At 39.1% G+C, this 24,061-nt stretch overlaps 1 protein-coding gene across 2 annotated transcripts in view; it reads left to right on the top strand.

Annotated features, from left to right (window-relative positions):
* Positions 1-24,061, top strand: part of PIP4K2A (phosphatidylinositol-5-phosphate 4-kinase type 2 alpha) — a 113,752-nt gene that overhangs the window by 81,397 nt on the left and 8,294 nt on the right. Inside the window, exons 5-7 of one of the 2 annotated variants that reach the window (XM_057432441.1) lie at positions 10,999-11,145; positions 13,769-13,807; positions 23,636-23,749. In XM_057432441.1, the coding sequence (XP_057288424.1) occupies positions 10,999-11,145; positions 13,769-13,807; positions 23,636-23,749 (300 nt within the window). The remainder of the gene's footprint in view (positions 1-10,998; positions 11,146-13,768; positions 13,808-23,635; positions 23,750-24,061) is intronic. The other variant, XM_057432443.1, reaches the window with a different exon arrangement.

Here is a 24,061-nt window from a genome sequence, read left to right as displayed (position 1 = left end):
AGATGTGCCTGGGATTGCTCCGACCCAGGTGTAGGACCTTGCACTTGGCATGGTTAAATTTCATGAGGTTGGCATCAGCCCACCTTACAAGCATGTCAAGGTCCTTCTGGATGGCATTCCTTCCCTCCAGCATATCAACCGAACCACACAGCTTGGTGTCATCGGCAAACTTTCTGAGGGCACACTCAATCCCACTGTCCATGTCAGCGACAAAGATGTTGAACAAGACCGGTCCCAACACCGATCCCTGAGGGACGCCACTCGTTCCTGGTCTCCAGCTGGACATTGAGCCACTGACTACAACTCTTTGTGTGCGGCCATCCAGCCAGTTCTTTATCCACCGAGTGGTCCATCCATCAAATTGATGTCTCTCCAATTTAGAGACAAGGATGTCATGTGGGACAGTGTCGAATGCTTTACACAAGTCCAGGTAGATGACATCAACTGCTCTACCCCTGTCCATCAGCTCCGTAGCCCCATCATAGAAGGCCACCAAATTGGTCAGGCAGGATTTCCCCTTAGTGAAGCCATGCTGGCTGTCACCAAGCACCTTGTTGTTTTTCATGTGCCTTAGCATGCCTTCCAGGAGAATCTGCTCCAAGATTTTGCCAGGCACAGAGGTGAGACTGACTGCTCTGTAATTCCCCAGATCATCCATTTTCCTCTTCTTGAAAATGGGGATTATATTTCCCTTTTTCCAGTTGTCGGGAACTTCACCTGACTGCCATGATTTCTCAAATATGATGGCCAGCAGCTTCACAACTTCATTCGCCAGCTCCTTCAGGACCCGCGGATGGATCTCATCAGGACCCACGGACTTGTGCACATTCAGATTTTTAAGATGGTCTCGAACAAGTTCCTTTCCTACAGTGGGCCCAAGGTCTTCATTCTCACAGTCCCTGCATCTGCCTTCCAAGACCTGGGTGGTTTGGTCAGAGCCTTTGTCAGTGAAGACCGAGGCAAAGAAGTCATTAAGAACCTCAGCCTTCTCCAAATCCTGTGTAGCCAGTTCTCCCGAGAGCTTCCTGAGGGGGCCTACATTCTCCCTAGTCTGTTTTTTATTTGCTATGTACTTGTAGAATCCCTTCCTGTTATCTTTAATACCTCTAGCTAAGTTTAATTCAAACTGGGCCTTAGCTTTCCTAACCTGGTCCCTAGCTTCCTGGACAACATCCCTGTACTCTTCCCATGCCACCTGTCCTTGCTTCCACTTATTCTAAGCCTCTTTTTTCATTTGAATTTTCCTCAGGAGCTCCTTATCCATCCAAGGAGGTCTCCTGGCCCTTCTGCTGCACTTTCTTCTGGTTGGGATGCAACACTCCTGAGCTTGCAGCAGGTGATCCTTGAATATCAACCAACAGTCTTGGGCCTCCCTGCCCTCTAGGGCTATATCCCATGGAACCTTACTAAGCAGGTTTCTGAAGAGGCCAAAGTCTGCTCTTTTGAAGTCCAGGGCAGTGAGTTTGCTGCACGCTCTTCTCACTGTCCTGAGGATCTCAAATTCGAGCATCTTGTGATCACTGCATCCGAGGCTGCCCTGGAGAGTCACATTTCCAACGAGCCCTTCCTTGTTGGTGAGTATGAGGTCAAGCACGCCACCTCTCCTTGTCGGCTCCTCTATTACTTGCAGAAGGAAGTTGTTTTCCACACAGTCGAGGAACCTCCTGGATTGCTTGTGCCGGGCCATACCATCCTTCCAACAGATGTCAGGGTGGTTGAAGTCCCCCATGAGAACAAGGGCCTGCGAGCGTGAGGCTTTTCCTATCTGTCTATGGAGTGCTTCATCCACAGGTTCTCCTTGATCAGGCGGTCTGTAACAGATCCCCACAGTAATGTCTCCCATAGCTCTATTCCCTTTAACCCTGACCCACAAACTCTCTGTGGACTGCTCACCTGTCCCCAGACAGAGTTCCATACTCTCCAGCCTATCCCTAACATAAAGGGCAACTCCCCCTCCCCACCTGCCAGGCCTGTCTTTTCTAAAGAGCCTGTAACCTTCCATTCCAACGCTCCAGTAGTAGGAGTCATCCCACCATGTTTCTGCGATGCCTATTATACCCCCATAGATGTGCACACATCTCTAATTCCTCTTGTTTGTTCCCCATGCTATGGGCGTTTGTACACAGGCATCTGAGCCAAGCTCCAACTGAAGCTGGCTCATTGGCTGTAGCGGCTGGGATATCTCTGCATTGCTCCGAGCATTTATTATAGGTGCTGGCAACTGACTGGGTGTGTTGGGATGGAATGATGCCCCCCTCCCCCAATACATCTAGTTTAAAGTCTCCTTGACCAGTCTGGCAAGCTTTCTACCAAAATGCTCTTTTCCACCAGCCCCCACTAGACCTGGCCTACAAGCTTGGGTCCCGTGTTCAAGACACCCAAACCCCTATGACACCACCCTTTTAACCATTCATTAACCTGGCCAATCCTTCTAGCTTTTTTTAGGTCCTCCCCTGTATCCTGGAGAATTGATGAAAAGACCACCTGAGCTCCAGAGCCCCTAACCACCTCCCCCAGGGCTCTGTACTCCTTCTTTATGTTCCCCAGGCTAGCATGTTCCCCATCCCTAGCACCCACATGTATCACCAGGAGTGGGTAATAGTCCGTGGGACTTACTAGAGCAGGCAGCCTCTCTGCCACATCCCTGATCCGTGCCCCCGGTAGGCAACACACCTCCCTTGAGACAGGGTCTGGCTGGCAGACGAGTGCTTCTGTCCCTTTCAGTGTAGAGTCCCCTACTACTACGACCCGCCGCTTTTTCCTAGCAGCGCCAGTAGAGATCTTCTTTAGCAGTGCATCAGCCGGCTGTTTCTGGCTCGAGTGTGCTTCCTCTTTAGCCCCCTGCAGGACAGCAAAGCGGTTCTGCATCGGGACAACAGATTTAGGGCGAAGCCCCTTGCTTTTGGTTGTCCTTTTCCTCCTTTTTTTTGTTGGTTTTTTTTTTTTGTCACTAATTCCCAGCTTCCCAGGTTAACGGTCTCCTTCTTTCCTTCATGAGATAGAGGTGAAGCTCGAGGCCCCTGCACAGTTTGGGCCGGGAGCAAGCATTCCTGCTTATTCCCAGCTTCCCTGACATCTCACAGTCTATTAACAGCATCCCGCAGCTCAGCCACCTGCTGCAGGAGGACCTCCACCAGGGAGCACCGAGTGCAGCCCTGCCCATTGTGCACCATTCCCTCACAAGACCAGTCCAGGCACCCTCTACACCCCGAGGTCTGCACTGCAGCCTCCCCTCTCATCTGAACAGTAACTTGTAAACCCTTGGTATCTTGTACCCTTTTCCACCTGCCCAAGAAGGAAGAAGGCACTAAATATCTTCTGGCTACTTCTGACAATATTATGAGTGAAATCCGTGCCATTTATGACAGATCATCTCTTTCCTTTCTCATTCCTCCACCCCCCCCCGCTCTACAAATTCATTCCAGGTTTCTTCCCTGGGTTAAAACTCTGAATAAAGCTTAAACCATAGTATTACTCTCCTTTTTCCTAATTACAACTGACAGTTCCAAGCTGATAGAATTGTTCTAAACCTTGGAAGTACCTCTGTCCTTGCTTTGGGACCCAACAAGCCCTACCAAATGTTGAACTGCTTAACGATAAATGCAAGAGGACAGCTATCTTTAAACAAAGAATACTGGGGAGGGGACCATGAGAAGTCAGAAGTGTGAGAGGCTGGGTATGTTCTTCATTCACCAAAACAGTCTTCATCCCTAGCGCTTGCAAAATATCTGTCATTCTACTTGTACATTTTTGAACTATAAAGCTACTGACGAGGCATCTGGGAGTTAGTGTGGTCAGCAGAAAAACGTAGCAGGGCAGTTCTCCCATGAACCCCTCCAAAATGTAACTCCACGTACCAAAGATTTTTTGTGAAGTTACCAAAAGATTAAAAAGAGATGTGTAGACTGCCACCAGAAAGTAGATACGAAGGTTATTTCATCAGTAACTGGAGGTCATGGTGATTTGTAGTCCACAAACCCATCCAGTTCTTTCCATCCCTCTCTCCCATCTGTCTGAAGGTACAATAGCCTGTCTGGTTTTTGGAACTGTGAAGAGCTGAGGTTATAGTTACAGTCTGTCTACTTAGGTATTTGCAAAAGAAGCAGGAATTGCATAGCCTGTAAACACTTGTAAGGCAAAAAATACCCAGTCTAGATTTCTTGGGTTTTGATTAACCAAAGTTATAGTTGACATGATTGTACACCTTACAGAAATCAGGTTGTGTTCAGGAAACAGAATGGCCAGTAACTTGTTAGGAGTGAAAACCAAAGTAAGTTCAATTTGGCTGAGGTATTACCTTTCTCATCTCTGGGTAGAGGTCTGTTGTAATACCACATGGCACTTTGCAAAAGTAACCAAGTTAGGTGCATCGCAATTTACAGTATTACTGCCACTATTGCAAGTTTAAGAAATTATCAAGAGTAAAACCAAAAAGGTTGAATTCCAGATCAAAGGCTACATGCTAGAAATGTGTAAATACCTAAAAATGAACCAGGCTTGAAGGAGTGTCAGGAGAGGTTACTATAGAAACAGCATATAAGTATATATAGCAATTCCAAATTAAACCTGTTGAATTGTAAATAATAGTCCTGACAATTGTAAATTATAGTTCCTATCCAAAATTATGAGTTGCTTAATTCATTTACCCTGTCTGATGTGATGCCTGCCTTTTTTCTAGTGGCAGTCAGGCCCACAACCTCAGACAGATGGTGAACACTTCAGTCTAAACACTGACGCTTTCTGTCAACTCATCAGATGAGTCTGACGCTTTCAGTACTGAGTCGAAACACAAGAGATCATTATTTTCTCTTGCAGATTTTAGAAAGAAAAAAAAGCAACAACCAACTAAGCCCATCACTTCTAAGGAAACAGGGAATAATGTCCTTCTGCATGCTTGAAGTTGCAAAGCATCTTGGTATTTATGACTAGAATATAAAATCCATCATGTGTGAACCAGCCTTCTATTTATATTTAAAGGCAAACTGGCCTAGAGCATGAACCAGACAGGTTTCTAACTGTTATGGTAAATACAAATGTATATCACATGTTATCCTTTGAATTTCCATGATAGCCTATTTCTAACTGCTGTAGTATTTTCTGATACATAGTATGAAATACTGCCTTTAGTCACATTTTAATAATTTGCAGTTGGTTTGGGCTGCATTTGTTATTGGCGTACTATCAGTTATTAGTAGAATTCTCACCACTTTTCAGGCGTTACCTCAGCTGAACATTTTTTTACTTATCAAATGCACTAGAACCATGGTTATGCTCAAATAGACTTCTTAAGTGTTAGAAAAGCTGTTACTGTATGGGCTCATAGATGTAGTTTGACCATTTAAAACTCTGTGAGTTAAGCATACTTAAGTAGTATTTGAGAGCAAAATTGACTATTCACTTGAAATACCTGCAAATCTAATGCAGTTGTGTTTAAGATCTATGCTCCTGAGCCCAAGAGCATGGACCAGAAACAACTGAATTAAACCAGCTTCCCCATTTGGCATTGTTAAGGGAGAGCTCAACAAAGTCAGCTGTGGCAAGTGTGTTGCCAAGATTTTACCCCGTGTTTAAGGAACAGGTAATAACCTGCTTCTCCTAATGGAAGACTTCTCATTTCAGCATATATTTCAGCTATGTTTATATATTTATTTTGGATCAGTTGTCTTGTGCAAAAAGTTTATTAATTTACATCAAATACAGAATATACTGTTGTAGATACTAGTTTATTTGTAGGTATCTTCTAAACCACAAATATGGTTTTCAGGGATAGAAATTGGTGGCAGTTGAACAAAACTCTGTAGGCAAATGACTGATTCTTAAATGCCTGAATCGAGCTACCCTGGCCTCCCCAGTGAGATAAACTTGCTTTAAATCTTAAATTGGTGTAAATTAGTGTAAAAGTGGAGTCTGGTACTCTTTGAGAATAGATGATGGGTAGATAAAAGTTTTTTAAAATAAATGAAAGCAACTTGAGTGTCAGAAAAAACAGCAACTTTTGAACACCTTTTTTTTTATTTTCATTAAAATGGACTTCAAAAGGGATTTATTATTCCTCAGTTCTGACACCCAGGCAACTTCAGTAAAGAAATTGAGAAGCCATCTCAAAGCAGGTGAACAAGAGGGAATTGTTAGCCTACAAGCCTTCCAGTATAAAACTACTCATGAGTGCGTGTACCCTTTAGGTTTTCTATAGGTAGCTGTCCCTGTTGAATGCACATTCTCTTCCTTACACAGGTAATCATATGCAGAAATGACACCTATTGCACTGTCTGTCTCCCTGGCAACCAGCAGAAATAGTGAATAGTAGTAAAGGAGAGGGACTGCCTGTTTACCCAAGACAGCACACAGCAGAGTGATGGCAAAGTGAATGGGAAGAAAGGAAAGAATAGGATGAGCTAAAAAGGGGAAACCACAGCAGAAAGGAGAAAAAACAATGTGGGGGAAATACCTTAGCTTCTGGAAAGGGGAAAGAAAGAAACTGGAAGGCAAACGAAACAGAAAAAATGCAGGCAGTGAGGTGAAAAAAGGGGAAATGGCACCAAGAGCAGGATTCAGGGCTGTGCAGGAATCTAGGAATAGCAATAGCACAGTGTTATTGAGTGGAAGGCAGGAGAAAATACTAAAATCATAAATAGAGATGAGAACATTTCTGTAGGCTAAAAACAATTTTTTCACAGAACTGGTGACAATATAGGTTGGAGAATACACCAAAAAAAGAAAGCTGGGGCTTAGGTATGTAATTTGCACTGAGACGGACTGACATCAAGCCCCAGTAGGTTCACAGAATCATAGAATAGTTAGGGTTGGAAAGGACCTTAAGATCATCAGGTTCCAAACCCCCTGCCATGGGCAGGGACGCCTTGCACTAAACCGTGTCGCCCAAGGCTCTGTCCTGCCTGGGCTTGAACACTGCCAGGGATGGAGCATTCACAACTGCCCTGGGCAACCCATTCCAGTGAAATAGGGCTACCTGTGAGAAAGAGCAATGTTGAGTTTTCACATAGAACTGAGACAGATATAATTCAGGATTTAGTCTTCACTGATGCCACATCACTCCACAGATTATCTCCAGGGGTAGAGGAGACAGAGCAAAAATGGGAATTTTACCTTCTATTTTTCCAAAAAGAGTTAAAAATGGCACACATGCTTTGCCAATGAATTGTATGCATTGTGTTATCTTTTACTCACATCTCGCTAGCATTACCATGGGAAAGCAAGAAGATACGAATCTTCTTTTTCTTTTAAATGACATAGGAAAAGTTCTTATTAAGGAATCTCGAGGCTGTATTTATACAAAAAAATTATGAGAGTACAGGGTCATAAAGAATTTATTGCGAATGTTCAGCTTTAAGCTTGACTTTCAAGACAGCTCAAAAAATTACATGTTTGAAACCTATGCTTCACAGCTGATCAAATATGTCAACATGCTGATGATACTTTATTTTGTTAATGGTAATATTGTCCTCATGCTGTGCAGAAAAATGAAAATTGCCTGAATTGACAGAAAATGATGGGGTGTTTATTGCAACACTCTGTAAAAAAAGATGGGTTTTGTTACTGCATATAAGGACTTGTAAATGTATTATCTAAGTATTACAGTTTTATTTAGCAAGGCTGCTTGATAGAATTGTTTTAATGTTGTTTTTAGAAAGAGTTAACATAAAGGAGTGAAGGTCTTTTCCAGTGAACTTTAGCAGTCCTGTTAAGCATGTACCGGCTTATTTTCTAGGCTCACTTTTATTCCAGCTGTGAGTGGGGAACTTCGGGAAATCATTCCTAAAAAAACACCTTGAGGTGACTAAATTACTACTTCATTTATATCAAGATGGACAAATTGAAAATCGGCCAACCACAGTCACCGGTGCAAGTCCTGCTGGACTCCCACCCTAACAGATGACACGTTTTGCCTCCTCTGTGATGCAGATATGGGGGATTGATAGTTTCAAAGGTAGGAAGTTATAGACCAACCTTGTAGTACTGAAAGCAAGTGGCATCCCTCCCTGTTTCCTTCATCTCATGGTCAGGATGAGAAATGCTCTCATGGGAAACACTGAAATAATTCTAGGGGCTCTTCTTTAATTTGCAGTGGCATGAGTGTCCACAGTAATATAGAGTAGGAGACAGCTGTTGCAGTACAAGTTCTACTTTGAGAAGGTCTCTTAGAAGTCTGCAAGAATACAACCACGTCCCCTTTTATCAAGTGAAGAACAGGACTAGCTGAGCTTTTCATGTCCTCCTTCGCACGCTAGTAACACTGCCTTTTCAGAAGGTTTTGTTTACAAAATGCTAATGTGAAACAGCAGTGTTAGCAAATGGCTAACCCTGACTTACAAACAGGACTTCGGCAATATTCATTAGTTGGCTTTTTTACCTTATTACATAACACAGAACAAAGGGAGGGGGTCATATACTGCTAACCAAAGGATTTATTTTGTGTTATTACAGGGGGTATGTTGCACATGCTCTGTATTAGTGGCATTGCCGTTTTCCAGAAGGGGGACACTTAGGACCAGAAAGGTTAAAATCAGAGTTAGCAATAGCTAGGTTGAAGAGATGGTTTAGTTGTCAAGACTGTGACCCTAACAGCTGAGAGGAAGGGGTTATTAGTCCAGTACTTGAGATGCCTAGCTGCCATTCCTTCATGTGGCATAAACTCTGTATGATTTTGGATAAAGTTTCTGTGTCTCAGCTCCCTGTATGGAAAATTGGAATAATAGTTGGGTAGGGTTTTTTTAAACTCAAATTCTGTAGTTAAGAGCCATAAGATTAGGAACTGGAGTTGAGTGACCTGAAATTCTGTAGCATTAAACCCTTCTTAGAAAATAGATCAGTTTTTATCATCCTTGCAGAACCTAATCATCTTGGAGAAGGAATCACTCAGTAAATGTTTTTATAAGAAACAACCATTCCTACCTTCTGTGAAGCATTAGAAAAGTATTTGTTTAGGATATATGCCACATACTTGGTGTTTGCAACAGAATAATCAATACAGCTTTATAATAGGAATTAGTATTTTAAACAACATTTATGTAACCCCATCATTAATAGTTCTAATTTCACTTTACAATTGGATCTGTAAGAGAAACTACCAATGGTAAAAATGAGCTATGTATCCTGTAATACATAACTGCCTTGTGATGTTGGTAACAGCCCAATGATTGAAAATCCTCCAGTTCAAGAACACCAACTTAAAACTTGTGCATCTGTTGAATACAGAACCTTCTCAGGTACAAAATGGTCGGTCTTTGTGCATTTCTCAGGTTTGGTGGCCTTTTACTGTATTTTGAGGTGTACAATCATGTATCTCCTTCCTGAGGTTCTGATTTGCATTCATTGAGCCTCTGCAGCAGCTTAAGATGTTTTGCCCATTCATAGGCAGTTTGAGCTTAAAAATGCTTTGCTGTGAAGTGGCACAACTGCATTGTGACTGTGTGTTCTCTGCTTTGGGGCTTGTAACCTCCAGTACAGCCACAGGGCAGACAGAAAGGAGCATTACAGACCAGACTGTGCCACCAACATTCAACAGAGCTCGTGTTACAGAGTTGCTGGTCAAAATGATGTTCAATTCACAGTTAACGGTTTCCATCTTTGTTCATTCCCTTTGTTTCTTGTTGGAAAGGATTGTTTTCAGGACTCTTAAATCTTTCTGGTTTTATTTTGACATTTGAAAAATGAAAGTCTGGGTGTGATATGTGTAGATTCCAGTATAAAGTTAGTGAAATTCCTTAAAGTTAGCAGAGGATCCCAAAATTGCAAAATCTCCAGGGTTCTAAGAGCTTTGTTATATTATTTCTTACCAAATAGTAACCACTTCTTTAAACAATTCATGTGGCTTACTCAGTTAACTTGTTTGAAAGTTTCCTGTGTTTTAGAATAATGTGTTTTTAATAACCAGGTCACTCTGGCACAAAAGACACAGCAGCTTCAGTATGCAGCAGATATTTGAAGCTGACTTTGGTTAGTTGTCATGTTTCCTGTTTGAGGCTTGAATTTTTAAACTTTCTCCAAGTTCCTCTGTTTGAGACTTGGTAATAACAGAAAGAAGAAAGCTGGTGAGTCCTTTTCTGGTTTGCATCGTTGTGGCTTAACTTCTCCTTGGTTCCATGAAATATGAGTGGATATGGTAGAGCTGGTTTTAGGATTAATACAGTATGGGCATTTTTATTCTGGGAATAAATATTCATCGTGCAATAGTTTTCATCATCACTGTAGTCTGTACTTTTTCTGCTTCCTCCTGTGGTCTTTCCAATAGGAATTCAAACTATTAGTTGTAAGGCGAGTGATAAAAAAAAAAAAAAAAAAACCAAAAAGACAGGTTTTGAGTACAGGTGGCAAATCTTGTCAAGGTTAATAGCCCATTTGTAATGGAATATGGTGACTTTAAGGAAACATAATGATACGTAAATAATCAAATGCAGGGATCTTGCGCTTCATGCTCAACTCCATTGACCCTGAAATGTAACCATCCCATAGGAGCTAGCAGAAAGTTGGTGATAAGAAATAATAAACCTTGCTGGTGACAGCACCATAAATGTTCATCATAATAAACATTGAGAATGGGGAAACATACAAATTAAATATAATCTGGGACAACATAGTACCAAATGCAGCGGTATGATGTTCAGAAATGTCTTTGGGTTTTTTATATCAGTACTAAATGTTATCTGCATTAAGTGTGCTTTTTGGACCAGAAAAGTGGAAAGGTCTATCAAATGGAGCCTGCTCTTTCTATGAGATTGTCTACAGACATGAAGGGATATAAATTAAGCACTTCAAGATTTTAATTTTTAAACCATGGACTGAAAGGAGGATAACTTCCTGATTAAGGGGGTTGTTTTGGCATGTTTTTTTTAAGGTTTGTTTCCACACAAGTGTATATTCAATGTATATTTTGTTTCTGGGTGGTTTATATTTGAATGCATATATATATATATATATAAAAAATAATCTGTATCCATCATTTCTGTTTTGTTTGTTTTTTTTCATTTGCTCCTGCAGTTTATTGTGGAGTGTCATGGGAACACACTTCTTCCCCAGTTTTTGGGCATGTACCGGCTTACTGTTGATGGAGTTGAAGTATATATGGTTGTTACAAGAAACGTGTTCAGCCATCGTTTATCTGTTTATAGAAAATACGACTTAAAGGTGAGAAATAACTGCTGATGCATTAACTGACAAACTAGTTGAAAATCTTTACTATAATTGTTAGATTATGCGGATGCTTGAATATTGCTTGGAATTTTAGTGAATTAAAACTGTTTTATGTAGGAGCCCCGATTAACTGGTTTACTTCTGCATCTACTAGAAAAATTGAAGGATAGTTTTATAGAAATTATACGAGTATATTTGTATTGTGCATGTTTAAATGGACCATTTTAACCAGGTATGTTTGTTAAATGTAGCTAAAGGTTAAAGGTAAAACCCTTCATGCAAGTGGAATAATAATTCTACTTCCCATAGGTTTTTATCCACATTATGGAAAGCCAGAGCTGATTCTGCAGAGGGCTTTTATAAAACAACCAAATTATCATCATCATTTAAACCAACAAAATGCTACTAATAAAGTACATCACTAGTACAAAAGCTTCATATTTTGTCCTATATTTTAAAAATAATTCAAGTAAAAAAGAGGTTCTTAAAAAAAAAATAACCCACAAAATTTCTCTTGCTTTTTTGTGTTTTAGTTTTGCTTCAGAAGATTTATCTGCTTATTGTAATTTTGCCAGTAGTTAGTACACAGTGCTTACAACGCATGCCCAAAATACAAGTCTTGGTCTTTCTACCTGAGGGATTATATTTTTATTTCATCCATAAAGTTTCCCCTTAGAAAACTAATTCTTTCTAATACATATAATTTCTATGCATTGAACTACTAAGTGCATTTGCAAACTTGTTTTAAGATGGTTATTTAGCATTCTAGATTAAAATATTTGTAATGCTACATGCTGCAGTATCCTTTCCTACTCTCAAGTATCTGCCTTGCAACTACCAAGCAACTGGTCAGGTAGTTGGCTGAACATGATTTTTAAGAACTGATTTCGAGATTGTCAACAATTGACTGGTTAATATTTAGCATTATTGGCAGCAGAGCTCACCTGAGAAAGATACTTTTTTAATTTGAGTGAACTGTATGTGTTGTAGAGCATCATCATGCAGTAAAAAAAGGGACAAAAGCATAACAGAAAGTAATGTAAGTGATATACAATATATTCTTAGCATTGTTGTCAACAACTCTTATTTACCTCTCTGAATGCTTTTGTACTCTATTCAATTTGTCCAGCTGGACAGAATTGCTTTAAAGATAAACTTCTCTTTCAATTTACATTTAACATCAATACCTTATCATTCTTCAAAGAGCCTTCACTGAGCAGATTTATAGTGACACTGCATATATTATAAAAGACACTTTTTCTTGATTTCCATTACCACAGCATCTGCAATTGTAGGTTCAGAGTCCTTTCGTATGTGAATATTTTTGACACCAGCTTAGAGCTCATTTGTAGCACAAGTCTTCACTTTTGTAGATACTAAGAAGAAGAGATCACAAATCAGCATAGGATTTCAAAGGTATTTTTCTGGCTACTGAGGCATTTTATTAAAATTACTTCAATGTCAAATTTGTCAATCTCCCTAATTTTTTGCTATTGTAGATCCACTTTTTTTCCTCCAGTTTGGCTTTCAGCTGATCTTTTTTTGTACCCAGTAGTCATTCAAGTGATCTGTTGGAGCAGCACAGAATACAGTATAAAAGGTGTACTATCAGTAAACTAAAACGTCAGACTTTTACTAGGCTTTCAGTTAACAGTGTAATGCAACAAAAGCCCTGCTTGTGGGACCATACATAGTAAATGAGACGAACCCAATTATCTTTTTTCTCCATCCTTTCTAAGTTTCTCTCCCCAAACAGAGTAAAACATCATATAAAATTATGTGGTTGGGAATCCTCACATTCTTTATTATGACTCCACTCCAGCATTTCTTTACACCTTCCAACAAGCAATGGAGTTAATTTACCCATCTTTCAATGTCCAATTATCATGTTTCTTGTTATTATTTCTTCCAGTGTTATTATGTGATGAATGCTGGGTACTTAAAGGTGTGGTCCTGCTCCAAGAAATTTGCAAGGAAATATATACAGCCTTTTTTTTTTTTTTGTCACCTCCAGCTTACTCAGAAAACTACTAATTTTAGCTTTTTTTTAAAAAAAAAGTTACATATCCAAAATATCTTTGGGAAGCACTGTAAATCTTGTGAATTTGCAGTTGGTCTCATCTCTTAACTTCATGTTGCTGTGAGGTGCTTTGTTCTTGTTTGTGATCTTTTAAGTATTTGTGTGTGTTTATACTGTGTGACATCCTTTTCAAATGTGTATTACATATGTCCAAATAGTTATATAGAATAGGCTATTCCATGACCATACAGCTAAATTGGCATGGAAATATGAGAAGTCCACCCAGCAAACTGAACTTCCAGGGTGATAGTCTCAAAATGAGAATGAGACATGAGTAAGAAGCTGCAGCAGTCAGGAGGACAATAGATGTAGATCACTTGAGGATTTAATCCATCTTTCTTCTCTCATGATACATCTTCTTCAAATGATTGCAGCAGTTCAGCGGCCCTGAGCATTCTACGTACTGTATCACCTTTCTTTAAAACAGCTCTCAAGTTCAGAAGGATGCAGTTCATCCACTTTTTCAGCTGTTATCGTAACATTTTCAAATTAGTTTCTGACATATGCACATTTTTAGATCCATTTTTTCTGTTTCAGGGCTCTACTGTGGCTCGAGAAGCCAGTGACAAAGAAAAGGTATGGTGCATTTCTGTTTCTTTTTCAGTTATCTAACCTGCTAGCTAGTCTCAGGACAAACATAACCAGTGCTGTTCTGCCCGTTTTCTTTGTTTTCTGTCATATTCTCCCCTCTTGATTTCTGCCTTATTCCCTCCTTTATTTTTCCTCTGGTTTCTGCAGACCTTTGAATATTGGTTTGCAATGGTGTTGAGATTTCAGAGGTAAGTGAGCCAATCCTGTACCTCCTCCTTTTCATTTTTTCTCTTCTCTTAGTTTCTTCAGGGCCTGCCCTGTGGTAGGAAAACATCAGGACCTTCTTCTCTTCCCTCCTGCTTCTTCATCTTCTTTCTCTTGCTCTTCAACATTAAGATACATGGATACTCCATGTCAGTTATTGGAATTATGTGACTTGGCACCACTTCTAAAGTGAATGCAAGCATGAACCAAACCTTGAAATTTGAGAACCTTTGGGTACATAAAGCTCATACAAATGAGCAAGTCACTGAAAGGCTTAGATGTACATGTAGCTATGAGAGGCAGTCTCCGTCAAATTATGAGCTGAAACTTTGCTCTAAAAGGAAATTAATCATTTTATTTTTCTCCATCTATAACTTCAGTTCATTTGGAAAATTTAGTGCTCTCAAAATCAACATTTCATTGAGGTTTCATTGAAATAGCCTGATGGCATTTTAGGAGAGGTTTTTCTAGAGATTCTGAAGATAATTGAAGGTGGAACATAGTCTCCATTCTCTAAGACTTCTTTAGATTTCCAAATTTGGGGTGAAGTCTAGGAACCTATGACCCTTATTTTCTTAATTTTTCCAAGCACATGCCTTCTGAATTAGCGTGAGCATTCAGCAATTCACTTAAAAGACTTCATTTTGTGTTGTCCCCAAATGTCATCCAGATAATTTGTTTTTCTCCTAAGCATTAGACGGACCATGCCTGCCTCTCTTAGTCTTCTACATACCACACAACTGCACTAAGGAGTAAGGGACGTGCAGCAGCTGTCAGCCCTACAGTTATTGCTGCATGAAGAACTGCCAGGTTTTTCCACTTTGTCCTGAGGTATGACCTTCTTCCAGCATTAGGCAACTACCATGTCCCAAATGCCAACTGCAGTTATAATAGTCAGCATTAGCTCTCTTTTGCTGTAGCGGGCCCTCGAGATCACGTCTTGAATGCTCTCTATTCTTTTCTTGTGGTCTAGTTTTGTTCTTGGTCAGTGACACAACTCTTTAACGTTTTTAAAACAGAGGGATTAACTCCTTCAGTGTCTCCTAAATGATACCTGATGTCATTGAAAACCTCTGTTGGTTATTACTAAAATAATTCAGTACTAATTAAGAGGACAGATTACTTGGATGGGACTAATGCAGATTGCAAAACTAATGCTTGGGATAGTAACATAAAAATACTTCATATATTCAGCTATAGAGGAGCTGATACCGTACAGATATTTAGTGCAGTGGGTTTGGCCCTTTTTAGGACTATATCTTATGATAATATATTTATATTTATATTATTACAAATAGTTTAATAATAGTACACACATACTATAGACACATTGAGTGAGAACCTCAAAGAATCAGTGCCTTGATTTTGTTCCCATGTAAGTTCCTGGCAGAATTACTGTTGAACTTTTTTATAGCTAAGTTGTGTAGTTTTATATAACTGTGTACAACAATTCTGTAAATTTAATGTGAAACCATAACTTCAGTAAGGCAAATAACAAAAATTCCTATCAAATTCAACACATCTAGTCCCTCCCTTTTATTTTGAGTACTTCTGTGAAAGAAATATAAAAACAGCCCTAGTCCCCCAAATTCTTCTTCTGCTATTTTAAATCTCACACATTAATTTCTTTTCAAAGGAATTCGATTTCTTGGAGGCAGAACTGCACTAAACTTACTGCTGTTGTAAGCAGACAATCTGAGGCTGTTAGAACAGCCTTCTGTTACTCATTGTTCCCCTCAAATGCTAATGCAGTGCAGCAGAGGAGCCACAAGCTAGCACTCAGCACAAACATTTCTAAGAAAGGGAATTAATTGGGTAGGCTTCTAAGCTGATAGAGGGAACCACATTTTACAAACACTTTAAGACAGACTGCTAGGGATTTAAGCAAGGGGAAAATAATATTTTGCTTATTACATGGGTTTTGTCTAAGTTTTGTAGTCTGCTGTTTGATTTGAAAGGGTCAAAAGAACACGCTACCCCGTGTCTGTGTTGTAGGTGTTTGAAACATTCATTGTCACTGTGATCTAAAACTGCAGTAGGCACTAGAACTGCATTTGAAGTACTCAAGTGTTCTTAAGACACAGAGTTTAAGCTTGCTTAAAAGGGCTTTATATATTTATATGAATCAACAAGGAAAGTTTGTTTTGAAACTCTCATGGGATATGTCTCTGCACATGTGGCACTAATTTCAGGACCTTGAGGACTGTGTTGACAGAAGTATGTAAATGATCCATTATTTGTAACCCGCAAGTGAGAGTCCTATCTCATGTTGTTTTCACTTCCATTTTTCCTTATGTAGGTGTCGCTATTTCAGACTTCTTGTTTGTTGTCTGGCTTGAGATTCCCACAGAAATCTTAAAGATGTTAAAATGCCTGAAAAAATTTAGCCTGAAAAGTCAAAAGTAAAGGATTTTGGGGGGAGGGGGAGGGGAAGATGGCATTATGGGAAATGGTCTAACGATACTTTGGCATCTCCTATGTCAGAAGAAATTGCTCTGAGTGCTTAAACAAAACCAGACAACCTCAAATACTAGCTGGTGTAGTAACTTACTAGCTACTTTTTAGCCAGAGGCAAGTTAAATCATCAATTCATTAATATCACCCTGAAATGCCATTAATAATAATAGGATTTCAATTAATGGCATTATTTAATTACTCAAGTAAATGTACCCACTGCTATTCACATCTGAAAAACAGGAAGGTAATGAAAGACAGGAAGCTTTTGGTGCTAAAATGTATGGCTAAAATGTCTGGTAATGCGGTAATTTTTAATAGGCTTTTAAGTAATTCATATTTAATTTCAAATGCCAATGTTCAAGTAATCAAATGGTTTTCAGAATATCAAGCATAATATGTAAGCTTCTTTTAAAGCTGAAGAAGTCAGAAAACAGAAGAGCAAGTCTTTCAGTCACATTCCAGTGCAGACTGCAGGTTTTAGATACATTACTTTGAAATGGCAAGCTTGACTAAAATTATGACATTATTGATTCTTTTCCCTGTCAAACTACTCTTTCATCATTTATTCAGTTAATAAAGAAGAAGCAATTATGCAGAAAGATTTAATGGATTATAAAATAAGAAACCAAGAAAAATATTTTTCTACTTTAGTTTTGTGTGTAAAATAGGTGTTAGCATACAAAGAGGTTTTTTAAAGATCAGGTTTTTAGGAAGAAAAGCTGGCTGGAATGACTTTGAGAATGTTACTTTTTTGTCCTCTTTTCAGTTTATTTCCTGTTTGACTGTCTTCAGCTGTTTAATATCCTAACATTGATAAGGAAGTCTGAAACTCTCATTTCAGTCTTTTGTGATAATCAGTGCGGATGCAATCTCCATCCCTTAGATTTCACCTTAATACACAACTCCTCTCATTCACATTATAAGTGATATTTTTAGTAATAAAGGCATCACTTTCTTGGCAACAAGTATCATAACATGCACTTACAGATGTCTTGAATTTTAAAAGAACAGTGTGTTTCAACAGTTGTCAAATTCTGACAGCTGCTCTTTTTTTTCTTTCTTTCTTTAGTTCTCTTTAGTTTCTTTATTTTTATTATTTTAATAGTGGGCATTTTCTATTCATTCCTTGGACAATTTTGCCCTCTTAAGTGAAAGCAGGATAATGCAGAACTCCCCTGGTGGTCTGCCTGCTCACAATTATGCTGTACTTTGCAGGACAACATCGAATTAGCAGTTACAGCTGAGTCTACTTGTACTTACAAAGAACTTAAGCATGTTGCTTGTGAGTGAGCAGTTTGGAAGGAAATTTGAAGAAGACTGAAACCTAACTGAACTAAAGCCCACCATTTTTCATCCTTGAGCAATTTCAGATTTTATTACATGTTTTTAAATTAATCTAAAACTGGTTGTGTTGCCCCCTCTGTGGTATTTGTCATTTCATAAATAAGTTTAAATACAGAAAAATTACAGCAAATACATTCGAACAAAGAAGTCTCTATTGAAGTTCATTTTTGGAGAGATTGTCATCGTTGACACTATGTTACACTTAGAATAACTTACTCTGAGAATTAGAACTGAAGATGCTGCTACATGTAATAAATCACTTCTTACCTTTACTTTCTCCTTCACATAATGCAACATATAGTAATTAACTGATTTCTGAGAGAATAGTTGTGGCTAAAGAAAGAAAGCTTTTAGAATAGGAGCATAGTAACAAGATTATTCAGTCTTTAACTAGTTTTTTTTCTTTTGATGTCAATAGTTAAAATTTCATTCGAGGTAGCGGATCATCCCAAAATCTGAGCTATTTTTTTCCTGCTGTTTTCAAGTTGCTAATTTCGGAGCAGCATTTTCTTTACTTTTAGTAATTTCAGTCCTCTTCATGTGCTGACCTCACCCAGCAGGCATGTGAAACATGTCTTAGGTTTCTTTGTGAAATTAATCTCGAGGTTGCATGTACAGAGATTGTAACTTTCAAAACACTGCAGTACAGTACATCAGAAAGATAGGAACAGACATTCAGAGTTAAAATTCTTATTTCAGCCCTCACTTGACACCAATCCGATTATTATTTTTCAAAAAAAATCACTAGTTTGCCTTTGGAGGGGGGTGGCTGTGGAGGGTTGTTTGAGCGGTTTGGTTTTATTTGGGTTGTTCGAGTGTTTGGTTTTATTTGGGGGGGATTGGCTTTTTTTTGTTTGAAAGTCGGTTTTCCATATGTTAAAAGAATTTTTTTTTAAAGAGATGGGGAACATTGTCTTGAATTTTATATGTTGCATGCTCATTTTGCAGCAGGAAGGCATTAACCCTAGGGATAACTCGAGGTGCACTTCCCTAAGCATTGAAAAGATGTATAGTTACTATTTTGGTACATGCTTGAATTCCTAATCTGTCTACAAGGTCCTGCACAACTTTTTTTTGTCCTACAAAAATGGCTGTTCCACTGGCGAAAACCATTCCGGTGTTCCCTGAAACCCCATTTTGGGGTTACGGCTCTATTTCCATTGCCATTTACAGTCTTGTGATGCCAAGTGGAGCAGCAGGCCCTCACTTGATTAGAAACTCCTGTCTAGGACAAGACAAACTGTACAACAAAGATTTGGGCCCAGATTTCCTAACGGCTGGGGGGAAGAAGCAGCAGTCTTCAGCCTTCCAAAGAAAGCTCCAGTACTCTTCCATCTTGTGGATCTTGTGGATTCAGTTCAAAATCACCTGTGCCAAAATACTGCAAACTGTATTTAGCTTTGTATGCCTTTTTTAGAAAATCCTGCCTCCCGTATATGCCCGTGAGCCCAATCAGACTAAAGTTGATCTAACTTACACCTTTTTTTTTCCTTATAATTATGGGAGCCATTTGCTGTGAAAAGAAGCCTGAGGTGTGGAACTTCACTCTTGGCAGATGTTTTATACTGTTCTCAAAAGTTATAAACTGTAAGCCAAATTTTGCCATGATTAGGTGTGTGAATAATGTGACCTGTACCTAGTTCCGAACAAACAATAAGACTGCTGTGCAAGATTTCTCCTACAACCTGATCTTTGCTTTTGTTAGGTGAGAAATTGCTGCCAGGTTGTGAAGACAATTAGTCTTTTCCTTTTTTAGTCTAAGACTTACTCTAATACGTAACTGCCCTATAGCTGGTTTAGCAAGCTTCTTACAGAATGTCAACATTAGTGTTGGCCATGATCATTATTTTTAGTTATGATGCACAAAAAAACCCTTTGGAAAAAAAAAAAAAAATCTCAATATTCAGTCAGCACATTAGGATAGGCTGCTGAATTGAAGTGCGCTAAGAAATCTGGAAGAACTATTTCCTTGTTCATATAGAAATAAAACTTCACCTGGTTCTTAGTTTTTGAGATCTTTTTTTTTCCCAAGAGAAACAATGTGAGTGAGCTGTTTAATCATGATTTTAGTTTTCAATCAGACTTTACACATTCTGTCATCTTAGTCTAAGCAATCTTTATTGCTTTTCACCCTTTTCAAAGGTAGTGCAATCTTCCTGCCGTTAAAATTCTCTGTGACCGTGGCAAACTTTGGAACACAAACCTGAAGTGTGCAATAATAACATGCTTTTTTAATAAATAAATACTTTATATTTGTACAATCTCTTGTGCCTTTCTTGCATCTGTAAGTAGGAAATTAAAAACGATGGGGAGATGGTTTAGAAAGAAAATGTATTATTAATTTAGTGGAATTAGTTTGATGTTCATCTCCTGCGCAGCTCTTAAAATATTTAGTTCTTTAATGATACTAATATGTTCCTTCTAATGAATTACATTCTAGGAGAATCTTTTTCCAACAAGGATTTTGCTTCATTGGAAATATTTGAGACTTCATTAAAAATTAACCGCATCAATTATTTCATTAAAGCAAAGTCTCAATTTTTTTTCGTTCAGACAGTGTTTTAAACTGCTACAATGTGGTTTTATTTGTATTTATTTATTTCAGTGCATAAGAAGAAAATGTGCATCTTAGGATTTTTCAACATGAACACATATATTATTAATTTTAAGTAACTACAAGAGCCCCTCCTAGCTGCATATTTCATAGTTTTTAATTCCTAAATTCACAGATCAATTTGAAGACATGACTTTCTGTTAAAGTACTACTAGAATCACTACTAGTGCTGGCTGTTAGTAATGTTTGAGACTGCAGCAGTCTCCTGGGGCTTCTAATATTCTACAGCTTTAAATAAATAGAATGGTATCACCTAGCACATCAAAAAAAAACACTCTTTGTCTAATAATACCTAGTAAAAGGGAAGAGAACAGGCTGGAAAGCATCACACGAATGATGTGGTGAGGGCAGCCACTGGCACGTAGCTTTTTAGCTTCATTTTCTCATATGGGGCCCACTGCTTTTTCCTTTTTCTTACCATACCTCCTTGGTTCTGGCTTTTAATTTATGCAGTTCTGCCCTTGCCAAGTCTTCGCAGCTATGGGCATTTGGGTGAAGAAAAATGACCTCACATAAAAGTTCTCAGAGGGAGTACTGAGGACTGGGGGAACCTGCACATGAGGCAGTGAAGAGTGGCTTTTGGGGAGAGCTGATTCACGGCCCTGAATGTTGTTGGGACTACCCCTTTCAGTCTTGTGATGGCAGACAAGAAATGCAGCTGTGTCAGCTTTGCTAGCTCACTGCTATTAAAAATAGATTAGAAACAAGGTTAAAGTGGAGTATGGCACAACTGCCTTACTAGCTCTAGCATTGACCAAAAAAAGGACATTGCTTGTCATTTATGTTTATTTTTACTAAAGGTAGGACTGTCTTCAGTGGAGAAGCATGCTTCCCCCTCCCACCACCCACCAGTTCTGACTGGCTGATGTCCTGCTGTGCAGGAAGTCTGTGGCAGAGCGTAGAGATGAACCTGCATCTCAGCATCTTAACCACAAGCACATCCTTCCTCTTTACTTGCCCTTCAGCTTTAAACAGCATTAATATGGGGGGGGGGGGGGGGGGTGTCAGCGTTAATGGATTTGTTAAAAAAACTCTGCCTAGTTTAATAAATAACTTGGATATACTAGGTGGAAAGATAATCGGAGGTTTTGGGGGGGGGGGGGGTTGTGACTTTGGCTAGAAATGAAGGGAGCTTGGTTTCCTGCATTCTTGCATTCATTATTGTTTCATCTTAAATTAATTCATCCAAATCTCCTCTCCATTCTTAAGCATCCCACGCACTGGATTCCATCCTCTAGCGTTGGCAACATCCCTGGATCCACAGTCCCGCCTCTGCAGAATTAGCCTATATCTATGGGACAGTTTGCTCAATTCTGTGGTATAATCTCTGCAGATGTTAGTCTGGAATGCTTATCTGATGTTTCCCATGCTCATTTTCATCCTAAACCACTTACCAAGTAGGCCAGAAAGAAAATCGATGCACACTGTGCAGTAGTAAACAGTTCATCATCACTTCAAGAAGTTTCTAGTGTTGTCTAAGTGAAGTGGCAAAGCACTGCTGGGTGAATCCTTTCTGAAAGGATTCTGGTATGGGTGAATGGTTGTAGCTCCATCTCAGCTACTTGGGGGGTTTTTCCTTTTATTTTAAATTAAAATAGAGGATCTCTATTAGAGGATAATTTAGTATATCAGAATTTTCTAGATGCAGCCCAGTAATAATTCAGTAATAACCTAAAAATAGGTCCAGTCTAGGACCTTGCTTTTTTTTCCCAGAGTTCGTAGCTGTCAGGATGCAATGGATTTAACATGCATTCATAACTATTAACATGTTACCAATTGTTTAAGTGGTTTTGAGAAGCAGTTATTGGAAGAGAAGGGTCATTTTTCTAAACAAAAGCAGTGGGATCTTGAACAATTCACAAATTCCAGGTCCAAAAAATAAATTTGGTTAGGGAACTGAGTATTTCAGCTAATTCTGTGCACAGCCCAACAGCAAAAAGAACTTTTGGCCACTGTGAAGATCTGTGAGGGCATATCAGGGTCTGCTGTGATGCTCACATTTTAATGCTGTGCTTTCCAATATGTACATTTTGGAGCAGAGCGAAGAACCTCTGAGATTAGTTTCCTTACTGTGTTGTAGGAAGAAAACAAGCTTTGTGAAAAATACCCTCTCCAGTATGGTTATAAGCTATGTATGACTAGTTAAACTGATGGGGGACATTCCAGTAGGCTGATGTTAGCTGCTTTTTATTCCTACCATAAAGACTTTCGGATTAAGAGGAAATTATTTTATTCAAAATACATGGTCATTGAGGGTTGCAGCACTTGGTTGTTTTGCAACTTTTTTTTGTAAAGGAAACCTTTTCTTCCCTACTATTGATTAAAGGCAGGGGGCAGGGAGAGAGGTTGTTCATTCCTCTTAATAAGCCAATTTTTTTAAAGGCTCTGGTTGCAGAAGCTACTATTACTTCTAGTTTACTTGACTGAATACCCTGAAGGAGCTGCTCTTTTGTTTGTTGACTTGCTGGGTTTTTTTAAGTAAACTTCCAGTCACTGCCCTTTGAAAACAGAGCCCATTTGAGAGGTCTTAATACTGAATCTTGCGGTTACTCTATCTGGCTTTTCTTTAATGCTGTTGCAAATCACTTCATGGGAGAGTTAAAGATGAAGCTAATCAACTAATGCTTCAACATCAAGAATATTTAATTACGTATTTGAAAGGCAGTGGTTTTCTTTGACATTTGCCCCTTTTAAGCAGCATTTCATAATTCATGTTCACTCAATGCTTTCAAATAATTATTTGGTATTAGGCGCTTTCAAACATTCACAGTAGCTATGTAAAATGTAATCCAGTCTGACTTCATGTGTAAGATCTGATGCAAGCACTTTCCTATGAGGTATAGACTGTGTTTCAGCTTCACTTGTGGTCACTTTGACAAATGACATCTTGCAAGAAATTCAGTGCAAATCAAGGTTTGATGCAAATCAAGTACTGAGTTGGAGATTTTGTCTTGGCTATATTTGTTGCATGACCAGTAAACTACTACCTTCTAGGCCATTTACAGGAGGAATAAACTAAGGAAAGGGCTCTGTGATTGCAGCACGGGGAGCTGGGTGCCTCTGCTTTCCCCAGAGATGTGGCTCAGCGGTATCCTGTCTGGCTCAGGCGAGCTCCAAAAGTGCCACACTGGGCCAGCAGCTTTACTGTGCTCCTCTTTGTGATCTTGCTCTCATAGGAGTTTGGTTTATTTTAGGCCAAAGAGCTGCCGACATTCAAAGACAATGATTTCATCAACGATGGCCAGAAGATTCATATTGATGAGAATAACAAAAAGATGTTCCTTGAGAAACTCAAAAAGGATGTTGAGGTGAGACTCTGCCTATTCAGTTACACGTGATTAAAATGTGTGGCAGATTACAGATATCCCAGGAAATTGTCCCTGTATTTTATTAATGAAAACTTGTTTATGGAACTGTAAGCGCTGACTGTTTTAAATGAAACACAATTTAAACTTTCAGGAGTTGATCACTGCTTTTGCTGATGTGATAAATGGCTTGCTGCCATAGCTGGTTGCCATTGTTCCTGCCTTGATGATGTGATGTTAAAATGATGGTGCTTCTTAGTACTTAGGTGCTTTACAGGCCTAGTACTTCCAAATGCCCACAAGAAATAGGTGAGT

Source organism: Pezoporus wallicus, unplaced genomic scaffold, assembly GCF_028554395.1.
Source record: "Pezoporus wallicus isolate ANWC-B61680 ecotype Strahan unplaced genomic scaffold, APGP_CSIRO_Pwel_v1 scaffold_2584, whole genome shotgun sequence".
Lineage (NCBI taxonomy): Eukaryota > Metazoa > Chordata > Aves > Psittaciformes > Psittacidae > Pezoporus > Pezoporus wallicus.
Note: the sequence above shows the minus strand (reverse complement) of the source record. Positions and strands in the feature narration are given on the sequence as shown.